This window comes from Balaenoptera borealis (assembly GCF_965194805.1).
Source record: "Balaenoptera borealis genome assembly, chromosome: 17".
NCBI lineage: Eukaryota > Metazoa > Chordata > Mammalia > Artiodactyla > Balaenopteridae > Balaenoptera > Balaenoptera borealis.
This window is the reverse complement of record NC_138876.1, coordinates 52,066,300-52,091,646: the sequence shown is the minus strand read 5'-3', so window position 1 is coordinate 52,091,646 and position 25,347 is coordinate 52,066,300. Positions and strand designations below refer to the sequence as shown.

Genomic DNA, 25,347 nt, shown 5'->3' with positions numbered 1-25,347 from the left:
AAGGGCTTGTTCTTTAAGAACCTGGAAGTGGAGTAACTCTTCTACCAGCTAATGAAATGCCATCAGTCACAAGCACAAAAATGACTTTGAAACAGGTAGATGGGAAAAACAAGAAGAATCACAAAGTGTACTATTTTCTATGTGTGAGTTTAAAGATGGGGAGAAACAGGAAGTTGAAAGATTAACACGAGAGGAGGTATCATTTAAATCTTTATTTTTGCCTTATATTAGCACATTAAAATTTAATCAATTATTTATCTTGCCATGAAAACAACATCATCCTTTATTTTAAACCTAGCTCAATAAAAGACTAGGGTTACCTCTCATAGGGCTCCATTCAATAATTCTGGATCAAAGGACAAATATTCATTTTTGCAATGCTAGTTCTTCTAGGGATAATGTGCATTGGGAGAAAAAATGTCCTTTCTCAGCCTTCTCTTGTTCCACCAATAATCCACCTTCTCAACTTCTCTCCATTTTATATCTGCAATAAGTCTTATATATAAGACCTAAGAAAGAACTCTTAGAGCTTAAGTGTCTTATCCTCTTCTGGAAGCAGGAAAACAGTTATCTCCTTTTAATATCACCCTGACTTATTTGCTACAAAGTTTTAAAATAAGATGAAAATCTCTAGATGTATATAAAAAGCTATTTTCCCAAATCACTCAGAAAGCTCTCTTTCAATATATGCATTCATACTTATGTTGCATTCCATACCTTTCCTTTAAGAACGCACATATATATATGCATGAATATGGTATTATGTGTATATAGTTAGAAATGTGTTTAATTGTAACATTACAGATAAATTTAAACAAAGGTGAAACAAAGACACTTATTTAATAGTGCCTAGAACATGTGAACATCTTTGCTATTGAGGAAGGAAGTATATCTCAAGTAAAATTATTTCGGACAAAATGAATTTGTCAAAATCTGAATTTAGAAGGCATTTGGTAATGTCCTAATATTTTCTTTCTATTCTTTTGCCCTATTGAAACTGGTTTTTAGGAAATACATAAATAATAAATTCATAAATCAATATTCAAATGTCTAAAACATTTTATTGTTTCAGAAGATATTTTTGTCAACAGAGGGCCAGAATCCAAATAAAAATAAAATAACATTTATCCAATCCATATTACAGTGGTAATTTCTGTAATTTGGTTGTTAATAGCATAGCAGAATGCCCATTTTTCAATAATAGCACCATTCCTCATAAATCCTCTCAAGAACACTGGAGTCTGAAGCCCTGTTTTCTACTCTGGTTTCTGCAATGAACTTTCAGTGAAGCCTGAGGTGAAGTCATGTCCACAACCATGTCCTCAGACTCCTCATCCAGAAAAGCATTGATCTAGATTATGGTTAAAGTCCCAACATGAAAAATATAGATTTGTGGGGGAGGGGCAGTGGGCAAAGAGCAACAGACTCAGCACTTTGCTGTCACCTCTCAAATAAAATCTGTCAAAGAAGTTTCTGGAGAAAAAAATTATTTATTTGTCAACTCTTGAGTACAAATATTGAGTGTAAATCCAAAATTTAACTTAAGGCTTAAACCCAACCTTAAGCCTCTTGGCTTTGTGTTTTCTCAGTCACACTAGCTCAAAGCTCTATCTCATTTATTCTAATTTCTTTTTTTTGTTATACAGAGTAATCTGTGCATGATGACTATTCTTACTCCTTTTCCACTGAAACTTCACTCCAAATAGGTAACAATGCTACAGCAGAAGGCACATCTTAATCCTAACTTGTCCAGAGAAATGGAGGGAAGATGGATGACAGTGAAAAGAAAAGGGAAGTGAAAGATAGTCAAGAAGGTAAATGCATGTGTGGGTGTTGGGGTGGGGCAGCTGGGAATAAAGGAGGGGAGGGGAAGACAGATAAAAGGGAAGAGCAGAAAGAAAAGAAAAAAGATAAATCAATTCACCTGTTTTAGACCTCTATTGCTGAAGTTCTGTCCAACACGCCTTCTCAGGTTTCTGTGGAAAGTGCTATTCCTCCACTATCCAATGTACTGTGAGCTGTCATTCATGGATCCCACAAACCACCTCCAGCTACATACAGGAATATGTATGTGATTCAAACTGGGCTAATCAGAAACCTTCTTTAGGGTTTTTCATAGTTGAGCTGGAAGTGTATGCATACGGACAGAGGGAAGTTATTTTCTCCCAGAAAGGTGATAAAGAAAAATGGTTTCCAGCTGATAGAAAACCCACACCACATCACATGGAGAAAAATATTCTGCAGCAAGAGAGAATGAAGCCAACCAAGAAAGAGAAGCAGAGATGTGGGTAAGAGAGAAAGCTCTTCCCAGGTCTCAGCTTTAAGATATCTGCACTGCCCCAGGCTGGCTTGGTCAACCCTTCCCCACAATCTGGGACCTCTGCTAGTATTTTCCAATAAACCTCCTCTATCACTCAGGGTAGTTCAAATTGGCTTCCTTTGCTTGAACTAAAGCCCAGAATAAAAGTCTAGAATAAAATGCCCAAATTCCATCACAAAAATTAATCAATCAATCCATTTGTTGTTTTGTTCAGAAAATGATTTTTGTCTACCCAACCACTGTAATATTCATGGAGATACTACAAAAAATAAGTCAGAGAGTCAAACTTTCAAGGAAACTATAGGAAATATTAAAAGAAAAATCATACTAAAATCAAGAAAAGGGTGAAGAATGTTAATAATAAGACCAAATTTCAATTTCTTGTCATGCTAAACATGCTGTGTACTCACCATCAATCTTAATCTAAAGGCAATATACAGAGATTCTAGAAGTAACTATCCTGGATAAAGTGACTAGGATTTTAATTATTTTAAAGGCTAATGATTGACAATTGAAAACAAATGGGTCTTCGTTTCCCCTAAAGTCAGAATAAAGACAATGTGTCTAATATCACGATAATTACTTAACACTGCTCTGGAAGTCAATTACCCAAAAGAATGAATTAAAGAAAAAATTGAGGAGGTAAAATTATCTTTAAGTATAAATGACATGACCATGTACCCAGACAACTCAAGAGATTCTACAGAAGAATTATGTGATACAATATGATGATTTAACAAGGTGGTTATTTGAAATTAATATATAAAAAAATCATTAGCTTTTCTTTAAATAAAAATAATTTGGTAAATATAGTAGAAGTTCCCATTCTAAATAGCAACAAAAAAAAAAAAGGAAAAATAAATTAACTCCATGCCTATAGAAAGTTGCAAAACATTACTGAAGGGAATAAGCAAAATAGCTTGGTATTTTCCCAGGAAGATTTAAATAAATCAGTGGAAAAAATTGTATTCAGAAATAAGCTAAGATATATGTAAAAATTAATATATAATAAAGGCAGCATTTAAATCAGTAAAAATGACATAGGTTGAATTTCTGGTCCCAATTCTTCACTCCTCCTACATCCACACCCTTGCCCTGGCCTCATCAGAGGCAATGTGCACATCTGATCTCCTTGACCTCGGGCCTTGTCAAATAACCAACTTGATTAAGGTAAAAGAATTTGGTCAGAAAAGACCATGCGCTAGTTATGAGGATAAGAACTGATGTGGTTACTTGTTCTCCAGCACCTTTGCCATCACCAAGGGAACATGTTCCCATATGCCTCTGGTTCCAAGAGCATGTGCGACATATACAGCACAGCTGCTCTCTCCAAGCTATATGAAAACAAGGTGTCTTCAGCCTTTGGATCCATCAAACCAAATCAAATTTGTCTTAAACCACTGTATTTTATAGTTATTAGTTCTCAACAAAACCTATGTGATATACAGGAAAAGACTACTACTTAGTCTATAGTGCCGAAGCACCTATTAATCAATTTTGGGAAATCATGAGTTATATTCTAATTTTAGTGCCTGTACCAAAAGTATTTTATGCAAATCAAAGATTTAAACAGGAAAAAAAAAAAAAAAAAGACAGAAAGAAACAATTGTTTTTAAAAACAGATTTGAAATGCTGGAGACTTTTTGAAGCATGATACAAAACTAAAAGCCATAATATATATGACTAATTAACCTGAAAAATAAATTAGCAAAACCAAAACATATCAACAAATTCATTTTATTATGTATGACAGAGAAAGGGTCAATTTTCTTAATAAATATGTATAAAGCTTTATAAATCATTAAGAAAAGAAGACAAAGAATGGCAGGGAAAATTTTCTTGCAATAAAAAATTAATTAATTAAAATATTTTTAAGTGCCAAATGTTTATATTAGTTTAAATTTGTACAAAAATTAATTTTTCACCCATCAGATTTGGAAAAAAAATTAAAACTACTGGTAGGTGTGTGTGGAATCAATCATGCTAAACCATTCTTGATAAAGATTAAACTGATGTATTTTGGGGGTAGCAATTTGGCAAAATACACCTAAATTATAAATAAATATAGTCATTAATGCAGCAATTCCACTTCCAGAAATTTTATTTGTTAAACTCACACAAGCTTAGGTAAGCATACTGTATTACTGTTTATAATAGAAGTAACCTTGAAAATGACCTAATTATCCAGCAATAGGTTATAATTAAATAAATTACCATATATGTAAGTTATAAGTTACAAGTATGAGGTTGTTCTTTATGTACTGATAAGAAAAATTCTCCAAAGTGTATTGTTATGTTAAAATGTATAGAATATTTTAAATAATGTATTTCCATAAGAAGGGAAGAAAGAAGGAACACAGGAAAGAATGCATTATGTGTGTATGTGTGTCTAGAAAGTTTCTGGAAATTACTCCAGTAACACAGAGAAAAGAAAACCAGGTTTTCGAAAAAAATAAGTGCAACTGAAAACCCTGCAGATGGCTGTCCTCAACTAATAAACTCAGTAAGTTTGCCATTCCTAATATGATGCTATAATAGAAGACTCATTTTTCTTTTTAAATGCAAAAGTAAGTAAATAATGGACTGTTTCATATTCAGAAGACTATATTTCCTCTCCTCCTAAGGAAGATGTAATCCAAACAGACAGTACATGTATCAATGAAAGACTGAAGAAAGTCTTGTTTTTTTGCTGTTCTTATCCTGCCAATCAACAATATGCAGGGGTTCAGCAAGAGAAAATCCATCAAATTTTAACATCTCTTGAGTCAGTTCTTCATGTGTCTTCAATATTGTGCTTGTTAGAACACTAAAGATGATCTAATTTTAATGTAAGTTATTTAAAAGAAATTCAAATTATTATGTGATTATTCACTCTTAGGTTTTACATGCTAATGGATGCAAAAGTTGACAACATATCAATTTATTTCTCATCCATGTAGCTAAAAGAGAGATTGAAATGATTTAAGATGTCCCATGAAATACAAGTAAAATTGTTTTTGCTCTTTCCTGACTATTCTTTTGGGGAAGTTGCCATTTATTAATAGTAATAACTACAACTGAAGTCACTGAACCAGAACAAGGTTATTTTCCTTTTATATTTTCCCTACATGTTCTGATACACCCCTCTGAAAACAAAGACCAATTTTACATTTTTTTTGATGCTAAGCCAATAGGTATTTATAGAAATGTTCTATCAGTGGAATAAGATAAAAAAAAACACTTATTTATACCAGAAACACTGATGCAATGTAATGGTGATAACTAGAAAAAATTCCAGGGATACAGTCTACTCACTAGTTAACCATTAATCACTAAGATAAATATGGCCTTTTATTATTAGAAGTTAAATATATTGAATAAAGTAACTAAAGTAAATGTAAGATATACACACCATATTTTCACCTAGTATGGGCAAAATGGGTTAAAGGAAAAGATAACTATTGAAATGGATCATAAGATGCCAGTTAAACTAGAAATTTAACACCTATGAATAGGGATGACGTAACCCATTCATTCCTCCATCACGTATCTGCTGAGCTCTCAACTTTTTGCATGGCAGCATTAGGTTTATGGCATACAGTGGTGGTGACCAAGGCAGATATACTCTGTCTCATAAAGTTATAATTTACCATGAGAGATATTAATTTATTACACACAAACCATTTATAACAAATTATTTGCACATGGATTTAATGTAATACAGCAAATTTAACCATATGCTCCAGGCAAAAAGAGAGAAAAATTATTTAATTCAAGTCTCCTTAAATTTCTCCCCCAGAAAACATGAGTTTGGCCTATATGATTCCAAAGACAGGAAGACCAAAATTCAAAGGTGCTGAGAAACAGAAGTTGATACTTGCCTTCTGCATGTCCATGTGCCAAGTCTTAGCAATTAATAAGCCATTTAATGGATTTTCAACAGTAATTTAAGGGTGAGCTTTTTGTCTTAAATAAATATATCAATATATAACTTTGAAGGAAGGTAAAACACTCTGTATAATTATGAAAAGTACTTTGAAGAATAAGAAAAGTTATTATAAATGTATAATGGGCTCATCTTCTCATGGGGGTAAAGATGGGAATTAGGGAAGATCAGATAATGTTTGCTGGGCACTGATGAATCTGTAGAAGGGTGGGAAATAAATGAAAGAGTTAAGCATTTTGATGAAGACTCCAAGGAGGACGGATCTTGGTATCTAGGAGGAAAAGAGATTAACAGTATAGCTGCTGATACAGTGGTTCTCAAAGTTTGATCCAGGAACTTCTGTAGGTCCTAAAACTCTTGCAGGAGTCGGCTAGGTCAATAATATTTTAATGGTATATTATTTTCCTTTTCATTCTCATTAGCTTGCAATTGACAGTGGTGTTGACCAGGGCTACATGATTTATAATATTGAAAGTGTGAATGCATAAACAAATATGAGAGTAATATTCCACTGTGCATGTGTGCATTTTTTTTTTTTTTCTTCCTTATCCACTCATCTGTCAATCGACATTTAGGTTGCCTCCATGTCTGGCTCTTGTAAATAGTTCTGCCATGAACACTGGGGTACATGTAACTTTTTGAATTGGAGTTTTCTCCAAATATACGCCCAGGAGTGAGATTGCTGGATCTTGTGGTAACTTTATTTTTAGTTTTTTTTTTTTTTTTTTTTTTTAATTTATTTATTTATTTATTTATGGCTGTGTTGGGTCTTCGTTTCTGTGCGAGGGCTTCCTCTAGTTGCGGCAAGTGGGGGCCACTCTTCATCACGGTGCACGGGCCTCTCATTATTGGGCCTCTCTTGTTGCAGAGCACAGGCTCCAGACGCGCAGGCTCAGTAATTGTGGCTCACAGGCCTAGTTGCTCTGCGGCATGTGGGATCTTCCCAGACCAGGGCTCGAACCCGTGTCCCCTGCATTGGCAGGCAGATTCTCAACCACTGCACCACCAGGGAAGCCCTATTTTTAGTTTTTTAAGGAACCTCCATACATACTACATACTGGCTACACCAATTTACATTCTCACCAACAGTGTTGGAAGGTTCCTTTTTCTACACATCCTCTCCAGGGTTTATTATTTGTAGACTTTTTAATGATGGCCATTCTAACTGGTGTGAGGTGAGACCTCATTGTAGTTTTGATTTGCATTTCTCTAATAAATAGCAATATTGAGCATCTTTTCATGTGCCTGTTGGCCACCTTTATGTCTTCTTGTGAGAATTGTCTGCTTAGGTCTTCTGTCCATTTTTTGATTGGGTTGTTTTTTTGATATTGAGCTGCATGAACTGTCTGTATATTTTGGAAATTAATCCCTTGTCAGTAGCAACATTTGCAAATATGTTCTTCCAGTCTATAGGTTGTCTTTTTGTTTTGTTTATGATTACCTTTGCTGTGCAAAAGCTTTTAAGTTTAGTTAGTTCCCATTTGTTTATTTTTGTTTTTATTTCCATTACTCTAGGAAATGGATCCAAAAATATATTGTTTCAATTTATGTCAGTGTTCTGCCTATGTTTTCCTCTAGGAGTTTTATAGTATCTGGTCTTACATTTAGGTCTTTAATCCATTTTGAGTTTATTTTTGTATATGGTGTTAGAGAATGTTCTAATTCCATTCTTTTACATGTAGCTGTCCAGTTCTCCCAGCACCACTTATTGAAGAAACTGTTTTTTCTTCATTGTATATTCTTGCCTCCTTTGTCATAGATTTCTTGACCATAAGTGTGTTGATTTATTTCTGGGCTTTCTATCCTGTTCCATTGATCTATATGTCTATTTTGTGCCAGTACCATATTGTTTTGATTACTGTAGCTTTGTAGTATAGTCTGAAGCCTCAGCTCTGTTCTTCTTTCTCAAGATTGTTTTGGCTGTTTGGGGCCTTTTGTATTTCCATGAATTTTTAAATATTTTTTGTTCTCAGCCACAAGAAAGAATGAAATAATGCCATTTGCAGCAACATGGATGGACCTAGGGATTATCATACTAAGTGAAGTAAGTCAGACAGAGAAAGACAAATAGCATATGATATCACTTATATGTGGAATCTAAAAAATGATACAAATGAACTTATTTACAAAACAGAAGTAGACTCATGGACAAAGAAAACAAACTTATGGTTACCAAAGAGGATAGCGTAAGAGTAGGGGGAGAGATATATTAGGAGCTTGGGATTAACATACACACACTACTATATAAAAAATAAACAACAAGGACCTACTGTATACTACAGGGAACTATATTCAATATCTTGTAATAACCTATCATTGAAAAGAAGCTGAAAAAGAATAATATAGATAGATAGATAGATAGATAGATGACTGAATCAATTTTCTGTACACCTGAAACTAACACAGCATTTTGTAAATTAACTATACTTCAATTTAAAAAATGGTTAAAATAAAAGAAACAAATATGAGAATCCAGCTATCTTTTGTCAAGCTAGATATTAAAGGTATTTGGAGAAAAGTAAAACAATATATTTTTTTCTTACTATTGCTCTTTTGTAAAATGTGCTTTTCATAAAAATATGTTATCAATGTTAATATATTAAGTTAATTATTATTGTTTTAAACGAATTTCTAAATAAATATTTTTAAACTTTCTCAGGTTTGTCTAGAACTATAAACATAGACAGATATAAATCACACAGTAAAAACTTTTGGGAGTTTTCAATAATTTTAGGCCTGTACAGGAATCTTTAGTTTGAGTGCTGTGCTAAATCACAGGGCTCAGTAGATAAACTTTGAGCTATAAGGCTAGAAAGAGTGGTGGGGTCTGATCATGAGAGGTCATACAGACCATGGGATAATACAGTATGTCCAGACTGGATATAGAGGCTCAAAGTAGGGCTGTAGCCAAGTACATATGAGAAATGAACAGACCGAAGATGCATGTTATAGGAAAAAAAAAAAAAGACAACTGATTAGAAGTAACGAGTGAAGGGCAGGAAGTTGGGGGATTGGTGCCCAGTTTTCTCACATGAACACACATGTGATAGGTGGTGCCAAGTGATGGAAATCACTGAGGGAGGACAGTTTAGACAGATTGATATTTCTCCTCTTTATGTATTGTGTCTTCCTGCTTTTTTGAGTGCTTGGTAATTTTTATTATTGGATGTCAGACATTGTGAATTTTAACTTGTTGAGTGCTGGGTTTTTGTATTCCCGTATGTCTTACTGAGTTCTGTTGTGAAAATCAGTTTAGTCACTTAGAAAAAGTTTGATCCTTTAAGGTCTTGCTTTTAAGACTTTTTAAGCAGAACTAGAGCAGTTTTCAGTCCAGGGATTTTTTTTCCCACTACTGGAGCAAGATGCTTCTGAGTACTCTACCCAACACCCTGTAAATGATGAGGTTTTCCAATGTGGCTGGTGAGAATGGGCACTATTCCCAGCCTTGTGTGATCTCCAGGCATGGTCCCCTCTGATCCGGTTGGTTGATTCTTTCTCTGGCCTCCACTAGTTACTTCACAGGAATGTGCAGGTCACTTCTTAATTGAATACTCAAGGGGAATGCTCTGCAGATCTCCAGTGTTTTCTCTCTCTGCAGAATTCTCCTTTCTGGTATTCTGACCTGTGAATTCTAAACTCCTTGGTTTCTCCATACTCCCAGCTTCATCTCCTTAACTCAAGGAGTCTGTATGGCTCAACCTGGTTCTGCCTTCCCTGTACTATCACCTGGAAACCCTCTCAATGAATTAAATTGATATAATCATAGGGCTCATCTTGTTTGTTTCCCATCTTTCGGGGATGACTGTCCTTCACTACCTGATGTCCAGTGATTTAAAAACCACTGTTTCATATGTTTGTCCTTTTTTTGTTTGTTTATTTCAGCAGGGGATAGTAAATCAGAAGGCTATTACTTATCTTGAACCATTCTCCTTTACCTCTTTAATCTCAGAACAACCCTTGAGTTGAGTATTATTACCTCTATTTTACACGTGAGGAAATAAATAGTAACTTGCTCACTCAAGTTCACTGAGCTTTGGTGACACAGCTAAGATTTTTAAGCATTCCTTCCAAAGTTCTTGCGTATAGCCATTATGATATACTGCCTATAGAGAAAGTGAGAGATAGCTGAATGGATACTTAACACTGAGAATGTTTTATAAAGTCACCTTTGTAAATTGGTTTAAAATAGTCTTTCCTTAAAAGGCTAATAAATGAACTAAGTGAGCCATGAAAGCTATATACAGCAACAATCTTAAGGACTGAAGAATCGTTAAAACATCGTTAGGTCAACCACCAAGATGAAGTTTCCATTGCCTCTACAATAAAGACAATAACCAGATATCAGGCCTATTCTCAAACAGCGAGTTCTGAGGCACCTCATCCACCTCTGAAATGATCTACTTCTGAGTAAGTTCTCTTTTACATTAAAATAAAGAAATATATTAGAAATGATCAAATATATCTGTTTCCTTGTAGCTTCTACCCAATCAAAGCAATATATAAAAAAAACTCCATAACTCATGCCAGTCAGCAACCATATACATACATATTCTTCCCCAGCAGGGCACTGGAACACAGATCTAACAGGTTTTCCTTTACATGTTCTACTCTTTTCATCTTGGAATGTAATCAAAACTTCCTAAAACCTTTGAAAATCACATTTAATGTGACAACATGAAACATGAAAAATAGTTGAGGAATGAGATATTATGATTAATTTAATATTACATATAATTAAGATTATGCCACATTTAGTATTATATGCAATTTAACATAGGTTACCAATTTTCTATAAGTAAAAAATCATAAAGGGTATTAAACAGTAAATTTATATTGAGCACCACATAATCACTCTTGAATCAACAAATCAAATCAACAACAGTCTATTCAGTTTTTACTCCAGGTAAGTCTCTATACTAGGATAGACCTAGCATTTTCTTTATGCATGTCAGTTTGCAGTTTGGAATATAAAAGATGTGAGCAATGGAACTGGACTACACTGTCCCTACTGGGAACCTGGGAGTTATTTCTTGCCTGTATTTACTTGGTTAGGACCCTGGGCTCCATACCCAACCTGCCTGCTTTGATTCTGGGCTATTCCACTTCAGGAGAATTCAGGGATAGGTGGCCTTGGCAAGTTCCTCAACCTCTCCATGCCTCAGATTCCTCATCTGTGAAAGAGAAATAGTAGTGCTATCTCACAAGATTGTAATAAAATTTAAATGAGTTAAAATATATGAAGCACTTAGAACACTATCAGGCACATAGCAAATGCTCAACCAGTGATAATTAACTCCGTTTTTCTTATCAATAAAATAAGGTGTTCAGTGAAATCAATTCCAGGTATTTCTATTCTACTGGTTATTTGGACCTTGTCTAACTAGAATATAATGCTGGCACATAATTGTTTCTACATTCCCGGTTATCGGCGGGAATGAAAAAACTGAGATATACCCTTTTCTTACCTAAGAAAGAGATTGCTTGGGATTGTCTCAATGCTGTCATTACAAAACCTGTGCTATAGACAAGCAATAAAGATCACAGATCCATTTTATGAATGGTCAAAATAAGGCAAAGACTGTTTTAGTAATTTGCTTGAGTCATCCACGGGACTAACAAATGATTTCACTCCATCTACATACAGGAGCAAGTTAGCAAGTTCTATGAATAGAGCTGTTGTAATATTAAAACACACAGATGTCCAAAAGAGTTTTATCTGTAACTGGGAGTGAGTTTTTGTAAGTTGGTTATCAATTTCATATAAATCATTGAGTGTACATTTGATTCTGGAAGTTCTTTGAATTTATTCTGCCTTATTCACAATGAAAGAGGGAAGAGAAAAAATGTGGCTTCTTGTAAAATTTTACCCAATTTCCAAGCCTGGTGTCCTGTAATATATCTAGAATACAAAGTCCCTCAAGACTCCAACTAGAAGAAAAAGTAGGACCACAAGAAGGAACTGGCTTGCAATTGTTTAAAGGGAGAATGAATACACAGACATTAGAAACCTAAAACAAATTCAAATTTCTAATTGCTATAAACAATGAGAAACTATTAACACATGGTATGAATTCAACAGTGAAAAGTTCCCATGGAAAATATGCTTCCACTGGCATCACTTAGGGTCTGACTGCATCAGCACCTGCAGAGGCACAGGTCTGTATTCCACTGACATCACCTCAGGTGCATGCAATTTGGGGACATGAAATAAAGTTCATAAAAGTATCCAGCTTCCTTAAAACAATGGCAGTTTATTCCCCCATAACTTGAGCATGACTAAAACAAATACTGTAAAATTCCATCGCATTGAGTAGTTTATTTGGTCATTTGAATACATAATTTTAAGGACTATCTCTCCTGAGAATATCTGTCTGTGGGGCCATGGCTTACTTCGTATATCCATATTTCACTTAATTGACTAGATTAAAAACTTTAAAAAATCTGAATAATGCTTGTAAGTGGATTATAATATCTTAATTAAATGTCGGCATTCCCCAATGCATTAGTGACTGCCCCCTGTTTAATCCCCACTTATATAATAATCTGGTCAACTGAAAACATATTTGAGGTTCCTATTAAAGGTAAAGCACTATTTCACACTTTTGTGGCTTATTTCTTACATATTTTTTTAAAAGATAAAGAGGTAAAACCTATATTTTAAAATGTGCTTTCATCAAAAAATAGTTATTCAATAAAATCCCCTGGTAAACATTAAAAAATAAAATAACCTCAGTCTGACAAGCATTTAAAAGTGGATTTTTGCTATATATCTAAAAGGCATAATCAAATTAGATTTATCTCACCTCTAATCTGTAAGACTACAATTATTTCATTCATCATTTTAGTTAAAATGAGAATACCAAAAGCGTCTACATTTACTACGATGTATAGTGTCTGACCTATTCTACACTTAAAAGGGAGATATAAAGCCGTCCTACATTGTAACAATCTTTCTCATATTGTCATGCCCAGAACTCCTCCGAAACTCCTCCAGAAGTGTTCATTTCCTTCTTAGTTCATCAAATATGTAATAACCGGTACCAAGTGTCTATCAGTAAACCTAAGTCACACATTAAATCGTGAATAGTTCATTGATTTGCTTAAGCTCTCTATGATTGGCTCTGATTCATTTTAAGACATCTAATTGCACCTACTGGCCTTGATTTTTAAACCAAGTTCTACCATTGGAATCTTTAAACGGCTCAATAGCTCCCTCTAGCCTCCTTTTATATACTACACCCACAGGTCACAATAAAAGGTTAGGAGCCTATTGCGGGATTACTCTTACTCTCTTGCCTAAACTTGTTATGTGGCTCATCAAGATATTCCACTGATCCAAACCCAAAGATGCACAATGCCAAATGGTAGTGGTGAGACACTATGACAAAGAACATCTATTCAGAGTGCTAAATGATAGGAAACAACAATCAAATATGATTACATGAATAACCTCAAAATCTATAAATGACTATCCCAAGGAAAGAAGGCAAAAGAAAAAAGTTGAGTGTCACGTATTTTAACTTAGTAGTTTATCCTTTTAACCTGGAATATTTTTGCTGTTTGCATAAGCTGCATATTTCATAAAACAAATGCAGTCTGATTTTTCACGTTCAAAATCAAATGTGTTGTGAAGAACAAAAATAACCCTCAAAGAGCCAGGCGCCAAAATTATTTTCCACAGTGGGCAAAAGGGACATACAGTATAAGTACTTCATTTCACTACAAAATATGTGTATATTTTTTATATATAGATATAGATAGATTTGAATTTTGAGACCCTCCCCCAAAAAACTATTTTGATCTCATTCCAACTTGCCTTTTTATGATTGAAATACCACTTGTAAATGACACGTATTTTTCAAAATAACATCAAGCCATGTTTTTAACATTAAATTTTTAAAGTTTGCTACCTTGGCAAAAAATTGATTTTAAAATTACATATAATTTGCTGCCAGTGTTTTTACTACTCAGCAGAAGGCTAGGATAGTTTCCAAAATGGAACACCCTGTGTCACTACAGAAGATAACAAATGTTAGATTTAAGTTGCACATTCTGTATTTCTTCATGATAGGCACTTCAGAAAGAAAAAATCTGAACATTTGTTAGCCAGTTGCCCCAAAATTTACAGGATAAATATGTACATTTTCCCCTTTTGGCTATGTAAATTAAAGCTTGGAGGTTCATACAATAGAACTTCAAATTTGGAAATGGCCTTACTGACAGGTTAGTTCAATTGTCATTTTGCCGAAGATCAAGGCTATGTTAGTATAAGAGCAAAAGTTAAAAGCCACGTCCCTTGACCCTCTGTCCTAGGGCTACATTATACTATATTGCTAGCTATCTTCTATCCCCAATGTTACATGCACAAGTTATTTTATTTTAAACTTCTTTGTCATTGAATAAACCACTTTAATACCGTTTTCTGCCCATCCTCCTCCTTCCCCTATTAACTAAAAGAAAAAAAGACTTTTATGGTCTGAATTTGGGGTATAACATAGAGCTGGTCTAAGTTATATATCAAATCCTACTCCTAATGTGAATAGGAAGCACTTGGGCATTGAGCCAGTTAAAATAAACAGGCCCATTGAATCATAAAGGCCTACTTCTTTTCCATGGTATTAGAAGAAAAGATAAACAGATTTCAGCAAATTCAGTCTTATAAAAGAAGGTGTGAGCTGAACTTGACATTCTATGATAGTAACAGATGATGAGACAAAATGTGAAAATCACATTCCTGAACTAAACTAAGAAAAACCCACAGGAAGAAAATGTACTGATGTTAGCTTGGTTGACTTTCAATATATTATATTTTGTAAAAATTAAAAAGTATTAAAATAAAATCTTCCTAGACCAGCTGGTATATCCTAACCTGATAGACTTTCTGTAATTAGATGCTATCATACCTTTGAATCAGCATTTATTTTTACTAACAATATCTAAATAGTATGGAGTATTTAACTATGGGAAGGCATGTTCCTGTCTATCCACTATCTATCTACCTAATATGATATACATGTATTCATTTAATCAGCAGAACAATCCTTATGAGACAAGTACTGTTAGTATCTCCATTTTACAGATATGTACACTGAGGCTCACAGAGGTTATCTTGCCTGTTATTGACTTAACAATTAACTTGCAAGTAAAAGGGCTGGGATTAAAATCCAGGCAATCTGGTGACAAAATATGAGCTCTTTTTTTTTTTTTTTTTTTAACTTAAGTATAGTTGATTTACAATGTTGTATTAGTTTCTGGTATACAGCAAAGTGATTCAATTTTATATGCATATATATATATATTCCATTTCAGATTCTTTTCCATTATAGGTTATTACAAGATATCAAATATAGTTCCATGTGCTATACAGTAGGTCCTTGTTGTTTATTTTATATATAGTAGTATCTATTAATATCAGACTCCTAATTTATCTCTCCCCCTTCCTTTCCCTTTTGGTAATGATAAATTTATTTTCTATGTCTGTGAGTCTATTTCTGTTTTGTAAATAAGTTCATTTGTATCATTTTTTAGATTCCATATATAAGTGATACCATATGATATTTGTCTTTCTCTGTGATTTACTTCACTTAGTATGATAATTTCTAGGTCCATCCATGTTGCTGCAAATGGCATTATTTCATTATTTTTTATGGATGAGTAATCAGAATACGTGCTCTTAATCACTATACTATACCACAATAAAAATTATTTGATGAATATAATTACATTCACAGATATTTAAAATGAATTGTGATGGAAAGTAACATGAAAAATGACTTTCTCAATTTGAAATATATGTGCTGAAGGGTCAGAAGGCTCCTGAAGGTGCACAATGAAATAAGTCTTTCTCTTCTGACACTGAACAAATTTAACTAATTGATTTAAATGTTCAATGTCCTTTTTTGGTCCAGAAATAATTTCAGTTGGTCATTTACCAAATATTCTGAACAGGTACATTTTGAGTAGTACCTTGCGGTAGGTCAGGCAGAAAAATAAATTTACATAAAATAATTGATTAATCCAACTTAAGAGAAAATAATTATACCACTGAACAAGTGCATTAAAATTTTCTTATGTTAATAACCTGAAATAGCATGAATAAGAAAAAGTATAAACTTTAGATCTATCACTTTTAACCTGACTCTAGAAATTAAAAAGCTGTTATTGAACCCAAATCTTTTCTTACTTGATAGGGATGAAGAGACTGAAAGAGAAAACCCAGCTGTACAAAGGGATGGACTTGGATGGTTATTCTCTGTGGATTTCTCAGGGGTAGTATGAGACAATCTACCTCACTGGTATAGGCTCACTAGTAAGGATTTCATGAATAACCCTAGATTTGGGCAACCTGACCAAGCAATTCTGAACAGAGAAAGGCACAGTTAAGGTGGAACACACAGGAGAAGCTGAAGAACCTGAGGACTAGTGAGTCTTCTGGCTTCTTGGTCAGAGTTCTTGGCTCTTATGATATTCTGAATGGCCAGCACACTTGGGATTCCAAAGCATGGAATGTTGCTGCAGGTTAAAAACCTTTGTGAATCAGTTATGCAGCCCCTGCTATTGACCAGTATAAAATTGCTACAATGGAGAATTATGGGATGTAGTCAGAATCCCTTACTCAAGGAGACAGAATCCCTTACTCAAGGTCAATAGCCCCTGTTATTGACCAGTATAAAATTGCTACAGTGGAGAATTATGGGATGTAGTCAGAATCCTTACTCAAGGAGACTGACCAGATCACGTTGTCACCATCCTTCCATGAGCAAATAAAATAATGCATGTTGATTATTTAAGCAAGTAGAAAATAAGAGATATGAGAAAAGATCCCAACATCTGACGTTTTAAAACCTGTAAAGTATAATTTTTTATCTCTGAAATGTCTCACCACTAATTACTGCTAAGATGATACGCAGTACAAAGCTAATCCAAGGAAACTCTGAACTTTTAGGTAGATTCAGATAAACCTGACAAAGGTGAATAAATACTAAATCAGTTAAACACTGCAAGAAAAATGTAGGAGGGTTACACTCACAGTTCATAGTATTTGTCATAAAACAGCCTTCTGAAATCTAGAATCTCTCTTCTTTCTTTAACAAAGAAAGGAACAAATAAATTTTTGTTTTATCAAGTTCTTTTTGTCACCAAAAGTCATCTTCTCATGCTTTGATATGTGCATCATTCAGAGTATCACATGCTTTTATTTTACCATTAAATTGGCTTAAAATAATTTTTCTCACTAGAAATGTGTGCTATTGTTTAAAAAAAGAAACAACATGTTCACATAAATATTTAACACTTGACAAACTATGAAAGTTGATGATGAAAGTTATTGATTATGAACTATATTTATTCTATCTTAATTTCATGACAAAAGTGTTTGCAGTGTTAAATAAATAAATAAATAAAGGAGTCCCAGGATCATGAGAATCCCCACTACAACAAGAAAATTATTTTAGAGACAAAATGACTTTTTAGAGTGTACAGATTAAATCATGATTCTTTGCTAACAATTTAGCTTCTTCTGACCAATGAACACGTCTGATTCAGACTGCTGTCCAATGACAGCAGTCTTTGAGTTTTAGTTAATATTAGCAATGTACCTCCTCTGCATCATGCTAATGATTACATACTGAAAGGCGCACTCCACAAAAATGGATCCAGTGATATACAAAAATCTTTAAACAAATGTATAGTGAAATTTTAGCACTAAACAGTGTTCTACCAGAAATATATAAGGAGGGGAATTTATTGAATCTCTTCCATAGTACTGCTTCTGTTAGTGTCTTACCCTTCTTCTTAGCTGTAAGAGATGTTCCTTTTTGCTTCTTAAATACAAAAGCAAACAAACAAAATGCACTCTTTCCTGTAATAGGCTTTCATCAGCATATTAACAAATATCTCCTGCTCTAATAATTAAAAATTTCAAAATTTATACTTTCAAAATCAGACAGGAAAGAGTTAACATGAATACCTCTACCCAACTCCCTCCCACCTAGGTGGGGAGGGAACATAGGTTTTTAAACCTTAAACTGTAGAAATGAAAAGTATGGGGGTCCCACCAATTGTGAAGCTCAGCAAGGAATAAAGCATTGTAATCTCAGTTGTCAGCATAAAAAGCATCTCTTAGAAGCTTCGTTCCAACTATAATAACTTAGTGTGCTTGCTAGAAAAAAAAAATGTATGATCATATGAGCTTCATGCATGATTGATACCATTACTGTTTATTTTAAGACTGTCTTTAAGAATCAGTCAAATAAAGCAGTCTCAGTTTATGTTTTGCAACCAGAATGCGCAACACAATATAAATGCCTTTTCTGAAGATGTGATGGACTATTCTTCCCATTAGTGTTTCCTACCAAAAAGAAACATCTAATAAAAGTGAGTCAGGCAGAAATTCATGTCACAAAATATCCTGTCATCCGTGTTCTTTATAGTATGCTGAATTACCTAGCAGATATTCTTATGATTTTAAAAAAAGGAGGTTATCATTACACACAAATAAGTATATAAACCCAACTAAGGATATGTTCAAATGCTTAAAAAATGCTATTTGGGAAGAATACAAAACTCTGAAACATAATCTACTTTAAATAATTAGAAAATCTCCTTTGTATCAAATACCCTTTTTAAGGTCTCAGATGGCACATGCCTCTTATCTTTCATAATTAAATCTTTGCATTGTGTAATAAATATGGATGTAATAACTTAAATACTCTAAAAATGGAGGAAAAAAAGAAACCCTCTTTTTTCCATGAACAATTTTTAACATGTATCTTGAAGAAAGAGAAGAAATTACAGAAATTCAAAATAAAATTTTTTTTAGCAACATCATAACTTTTTCTCCCATAATAATATCTTATTGAACTGATTGAGGGATTCAAACTATGAAGAAATACACGCACATTTTATTTAGGCTCAAAAAGGAAAGCTAATAATCATCAATACACTGATGTTATCTCAATAGTCTCTGAAAGCAAATCTAAGACTTTCCCAAAGCAGGTGGCCATGAATCCAGGCTCTCCCTCCCTCTTTAGATTGAGCAAGATAAAAACTAGCCCCTACTTTTAACCACCTCCCCGACACCCCATCTCACCACCATCACCACCACCACCAATCTGAAGCAATAGGCCCTTCTGTTTATAACCTTATAAATAACAGCTTGCCACTTTCATTCCTCTAGTCTATGAACTGCTTACATTTTTCATTTCCCCATTAAATTATCTCTTGATTTAAATGTTAGAAACAAAAATCCATCTGTGGCATGCAATTCCAACAGTTCAAATTTGCAACCAAGAAAAGTCTGGACTTACAGTCCCTTTCCATCTCTTTTATTCAGAAAAACAAAGTTGTATTTTTCAAAGGGTTAAACAGTTTTCGTTTGAATTAGGGTTTTGGTGTAATATAATCATACTTAATATGTGTAAACTTAACTCTTGATAATGGTTCTTACTTTTTCAAATACTTTGTTTCTCTATTAACCACCACTTATTACATGTAGTCCTAAGAAGAGTTTATACAGAGAATTATATTCAGAATATGCCCTCACATATGGCATTTATTATGCACACTTTGTATATAAATCTGTTACATGAAACACGTTCAAATACTGTGCAACAGGTTCTGCTGTTGTGTAAACACACACACCCAACAAAATGAAAATAAGCTTTAAAAAATCAACAATATAGGGAAAAAATCACATTATTCTTCAGAGACTTAATCATAATTCTTTTGAGGTGACAGAAGATCTAACCAAAAGGAGTATATTTTACTAAGACCCTCTTATTGTCTTTGTATTCCACCGTGTAGGTGATAAACTGGTTAGAGCCCAGGTGTATACAAGCTTCCATTGATTTATTGCATGTTACTGGCTTTAGTGCTGAGTTGATGACAGGAAAAGTACTTTGGCATAGGTCTGACAAGTCGTTATCCTTAAGTTCCCTTTTGCTTTGTGTCTGTCTGTTCCCAAAGCTATCAAAGTAAAGCAAATGACAGTCTAAATCCTCTATGTTTTGCCATGAGAGTGTGAAATCGAATTGTAAGACACACCTCAGAACTATTACATTGGGCCACATTTATTTTCAATTGGTGGGGGAGGGGAAGCGAAAACACTTAAAGAGATGGATTTCATGTCCTCTGTGTAGCCAGATCTAGTTACAGTGTATTAAGTTATGTCTAAATGAGAAAAAGACTCTGTCTAGTCAAGTGTTTTATCACAAAGTAATGTTATTAAACATATCAAGTATTCCCACGCTCTCCTCTAGAATCTTTGATTTTAACCTCCTTTGTTAGGCACAAAACACAGGGAAAAAGATTTCAGGAACAATACCAAGGCAGCACATTATGCCAAGCAATGAATTCTGTGTTTCCCGAGCAGTTTATTTATTATAAACTCAAACTGCTTTTATCAGGCTACACGTTTGCTATATGTAGGTCTTCTAGGTCTTCGCCTCTTTCCTTGATAAGAAGCATGGATCGGCTACAATTGTGTCTTTGAGCGCGCAGCACGGTGCTTTGTGCTGCTGGGGATAACGGATTCTCAGTCTCACGCGCATCCATCACCTAAGACAGGGAAACTCAACACGGGTCTTGGCGGCTGGAAGGGAAACAATGTGTTGAGACCCTGGCTGCTGTGAGCTACAAGGATCTGACGAGTGAACGATATGTTTCAGGGAGCAGCCCAGGCAAGGGGGAAGGAAGAAAGCCCTCGTACTCTTACCTCCACATTGAAATACTGCTCCGTTCCGCAGACGGTAGCACATAAAATCCAAAGCAAGGTTTGCAAGTAAAATACCCCCGAATGATGCACGAAATCCAACCGTCTTCCAGTGCTGAATGTGAGTAAGATCATAGTGAACTGTGCTTCAATGGATGGACGAGCTCCCCTTCGTTTTCTCCCTCTCTCCCTTTCCCTCCCTCCCTGGTTTCCTTTCAAAAGTCCTCCGGGTGGGTAAGGAGCCTGCAGGTTCACCCACAGCCCGGCAAGGGGAGGAGACAGAGGGCCCCGCTCTCGGCAGCCCCCAGAGAAGCAGCGGCTGAGGTAGAGTCAGCAGCAGCTCGCATTCACCATCCTCGTGGGCCCGCGGCCGGGAACGTGGCGCCCAAGTTCACCGGCGGTTCCGGCTCAAAGAACCGAGTCGCAGCCGCAGCAGCCGCCGCCGCCTCCAGAGGGTGCGTCCTCCTCCTCCTCCACCGCCCCACTCCTCCTCCGCCGCTACCGCCTCCTGCTTCTGCGGGAAGGGCCTCGGCCGCTCCTCGCTCTCTCGCCTCTGCTTCTCCTTCCCTCCTCTCCTCGCTCCCCTCCAGAACGTTCATCCGTAATCTACATAACTCCTCCTTCCCGGGGTCTGCCTGACTCTTGGGCCCTCGGCGCGCGCGCGCACAAACACACACACACACACGCACACACACACACACACACACACATCTGCACACGAACACACTCACACAACCCGACTCGCAAGCGCGCGCTTCTTAAAGGAGACGGCTGGTAAAGGGGAACTGCCACTGTACCGCGCACTGAAAGTAGACAGCCCGGGAGAGGGGTCCTGAATTGAGACGTGGTCTTTAACATACCACCCACCCCTTATCCTCGAGACAAGCACGCAAGAACCTGGGCGGCTCCATTCTTTCTTCTCGCCCACCTTCCGCCGAGCACCTAGAAACAAGTGCGCCCCTCCGCTGCCGGGGACTGGGTGGGGCTCAGGCTGCGGACCCCGGTATGGGCTGGGGAGCTGCCCAGGCCTGGTCCCGGTGGGCGACCGTCGTCCTCAGTCGAACAGACGCTGGGAATCTGAGGGAGCGCCCGGGTCACTGTGCGCTGCTTGGGGGCTCGGGTCTGTTGCCAGCAGGCCAAGTTTAAAAAGCCTGAGCTGGCAAGTCCTGAGCGTCCAAAACTTTGTTGAGGCCCACCAACCAAGCCTGTGGCCTGTTGTCTCCCTGAATTCTCTCTACCATCATTACACCCCGCCTTTTGGGCTCGCGGGGAAGGCAAAGGGTGGGGGAGTGAGGGAAATCTAGTCAAATACAAAGCACGAGGAAAATGCTCACTTGCCAAAGATGTTCTGTCTGGTGGAAACAGGTACACACTGGGACCCCGGAGAGGTGGTCCGGGTGTTAACAAAACACCGGGCCAGAGAGGGCGGGGGCGCCTGAAAGAACCGCGCTGTGGGAGCTTGGGGAAGGGCTGGGGAGGAAAGGAGAGGGAGCAGCCTGAAGAAAGGCGAGTAAAGCAGCTGGCTAGGGCGGGAGGAAGAGGCTGCGCGCAGACCAAGCGGGGGAGAGGCTGGCGGGAGCGAGGAGAGCTGCAGTCAAGAGGAGGAGGCTGCTGGCAGGGGAACTTCGGTAGAGGCTGCCAAAAAGGACTCGAGCCGCAGCAGTGTGAGGCAGTGGACTGGGGTGGCAGCAACCACCAGCCCTTGGCAGGTGATGGTTTGGCTGAAAGAGAAAGGGGGAAGGGAGACAGGCAGGCATCTGTTTGGGGGCCCTGCCAATAAACGTGCTTCTCCTTGGCAACCAGCAGAGGGGAAGAGGAGCCCAAGGGAAAGAAATGTAGGTAAGGCTGAGAATAAAGACTGTTCCAGGTATGGCAGCTACCTCGGTGAGGTGGAAGAGAGAATTGACAAAGCAAATTTCATAGGTGAATTGGTAAAGCAAGAAGTAGAACTACAAGAGGTCATGCAGATGGAAAATGTTGAGACACATCTTGCCAAAAATTGCATTGGACTGTAATAAAGCTGAGGAATGGAACTTTTTGACTAATGCTTTTAAAACTGTAGGAAATATGACCCACCCAATTTGACTCAAGTCTCTCAGGGAGGCTTTCCTGACAGTCTGTTTTGCGCACAGCATGTCCTGTCCACAAGAATTTTGAAGACATAAGAAATACCTTATATTGTATAGCATATTATAGTTTGCAGAATGTTTCCACACATAGCATCTCATTTAATTTTCACAAACATCCCTGAGGATTTTGTTTTCATCTCACAGGTGGATAAAACGATGGTAATAAAAGATAACTTTCCAGCAGATCATTCAAGTGGCAAAATTAAGACCTGAGTTTTCTGACTCCCACTTCAGTGCATTTCCCAATACACTCCACTGACTTTCCATATGGAAATCTGTTTCTGCTCTTAACAGTTGTATAACCCGTAGATTGAGTTGATTTATGTACATGAAACAATTAAAAGGCAACATGAAAGCAAGATCATTATATAGAAGGTACAAGGTGTTATATGTCAATATAGAGTAACAAAATGTGGTGGGAAATATTTGTTAATAAATTAAGAATTATTTTTATGTATACGTTATATCTAGCAAAGTACAAAATTTTAGAGGGAAGAGATACAGGGGAAAAAAAAAAAAAGTTTATGCTGTTTTCCTCATCCTGGAGATAGCATTGAAGGGAGGGAGGTAAAACAAACTTACACAAGATTTACATGAAAAAAACAGTTATAAATGGTGAAGTCCTTGCTAAATGAGACAGAATATTAGAAGACTTTATCAAGGAAGTGGAATGCAAGTTAAATGCGGCTAGCCTATCAACAAGGAGGGATTTCTCACTGCAAGCAACCTGTTTGTCAAAGAAAATACCTGAGCTCAGAACAGAGAGATACATTAACAGGGTATTTATGGAAGGCAAGATATGGGGAAGGGCTTGCAATGAAATATTTAGTTAACATTCAGTTAAATAGGTGAACAAGGATTGCTAAAACATTTTATATAAAAATAGGTATCTACTGAAGATTATATTCAAAATTATGCATAGAATTGGCCATAGGGAAGACTGGGTGCAAAGAGATGACAGTTAAAACAGTGTTGAAGTCCAGCTGTGAAACTGTAAGGGCCTGTACTAGTGAGGTGTCCTTGGAGACCCATCATAAGGGAAATGAAAGTAAGGAATCCTAAATTCAAAAGATAATCTCAAATTAGTGATTAGTAATCATAACATTTTTTGCAAACTTTAAAAAATTCATTAGTGAGCATTCAATGAGCAATGAATATATAAATGAATATACTAAAATGAATGACTATTCAAAGTTCCAGAATACAGAAATAAAATACTGAGACAGACATATAATAATTATAGCAATGTTGTAAGGACTCAGGTAATTATGTATGCAAGATGATATAGAACAAGGTGGAAGAAGTAGTTGATTTTCCCTGAGGTCCTTGGACAATACATCACAAAAGTAGTGGTTCTCAAAGGGTATCTTGAAGAAAGAGTAAAAAATTAATAGGCAGGTAAGAGAAGGAAGGATATTTCAGACTTGTGTGCAATGGAGGTATAAACATAAGATCTGGAGAACTACAAATGGTTTGTCAGGGCTGGAGGCCAAGGTGCTATAAAGGAAGGTCAAAGTCAGAAGTTGCATGGATATGCAGAGGTCAGATCAAAAAGAGTCTTGAGTACAGTTTCAGGCTTTAGACTTTATCTTTAAAAAATTCTTAGTAGGAGATGATTGAATTTTCACTACCTTTTTGTACACTTGCTAATTCTGTGGAAATAGTCACCATCTAGAAGTTCTTATATTTTTTCCTTCATATGTTCCATTAAGCATTTAATATCTATGATCTTTGTAGACCTTGTATCTGTGCTAGTACAATACGCCTGATACAACAATTCTCCATGTGGACTCAGCTGGGTACCTATGGAAATGTAATCACTTTATCAGGTGAATTTGTTATTCCATTTCTCATCTGTTAAACAGGCTTATCTTTTAAGGGGTAGAATTATGAAGAAGTTTCTATTCTCATATCTTACTAGTGTTAGCTTCTTAGTTGGTGATCTTCTTGGAGAAGGACTTGTTTTCCTATCCACAGAAAGTCAAGATATAGAATATCACCATTCCGTTTAATGTTAATGAAATTTTTCCTCCCAACTCTTGACTCTCACTGTGCTTTCTCTCAAATTCTTTCCTCTCACAGTTTCACAAAACTAATGAACAATTTCGGAATTACATGTGAATGGAGAACAGAGAATCCAAAAGAGACTGAAAAATGAATAAGGAAGTCAGAAGAAAGGAATAATTGCCCCTGGTGAAGGTTAATAGCAATTCAATAGAGTATTACATAGGAGAGAAAGGGTCTGAGGAAGCAAATGATATAA

General features: G+C 36.1%; 1 protein-coding gene across 6 annotated transcripts in view; it reads right to left on the bottom strand.

The window, feature by feature from the left end:
• Positions 1-22,309, bottom strand: part of MMP16 (matrix metallopeptidase 16) — a 355,785-nt gene extending 333,476 nt beyond the window's left edge. For 2 of the 6 annotated variants that reach the window (XM_082363459.1, XM_082363462.1), the window contains exon 1: positions 20,959-22,278. In XM_082363459.1, coding sequence (XP_082219585.1) covers positions 20,959-21,090 — 132 coding nt within the window. In that variant the 5' untranslated portion in view covers positions 21,091-22,278. The other 4 variants (XM_082363458.1, XM_082363457.1, XM_082363460.1 and 1 more) reach the window with 4 other exon arrangements.
• Between the last annotated feature and the right edge of the window lie 3,038 nt (positions 22,310-25,347).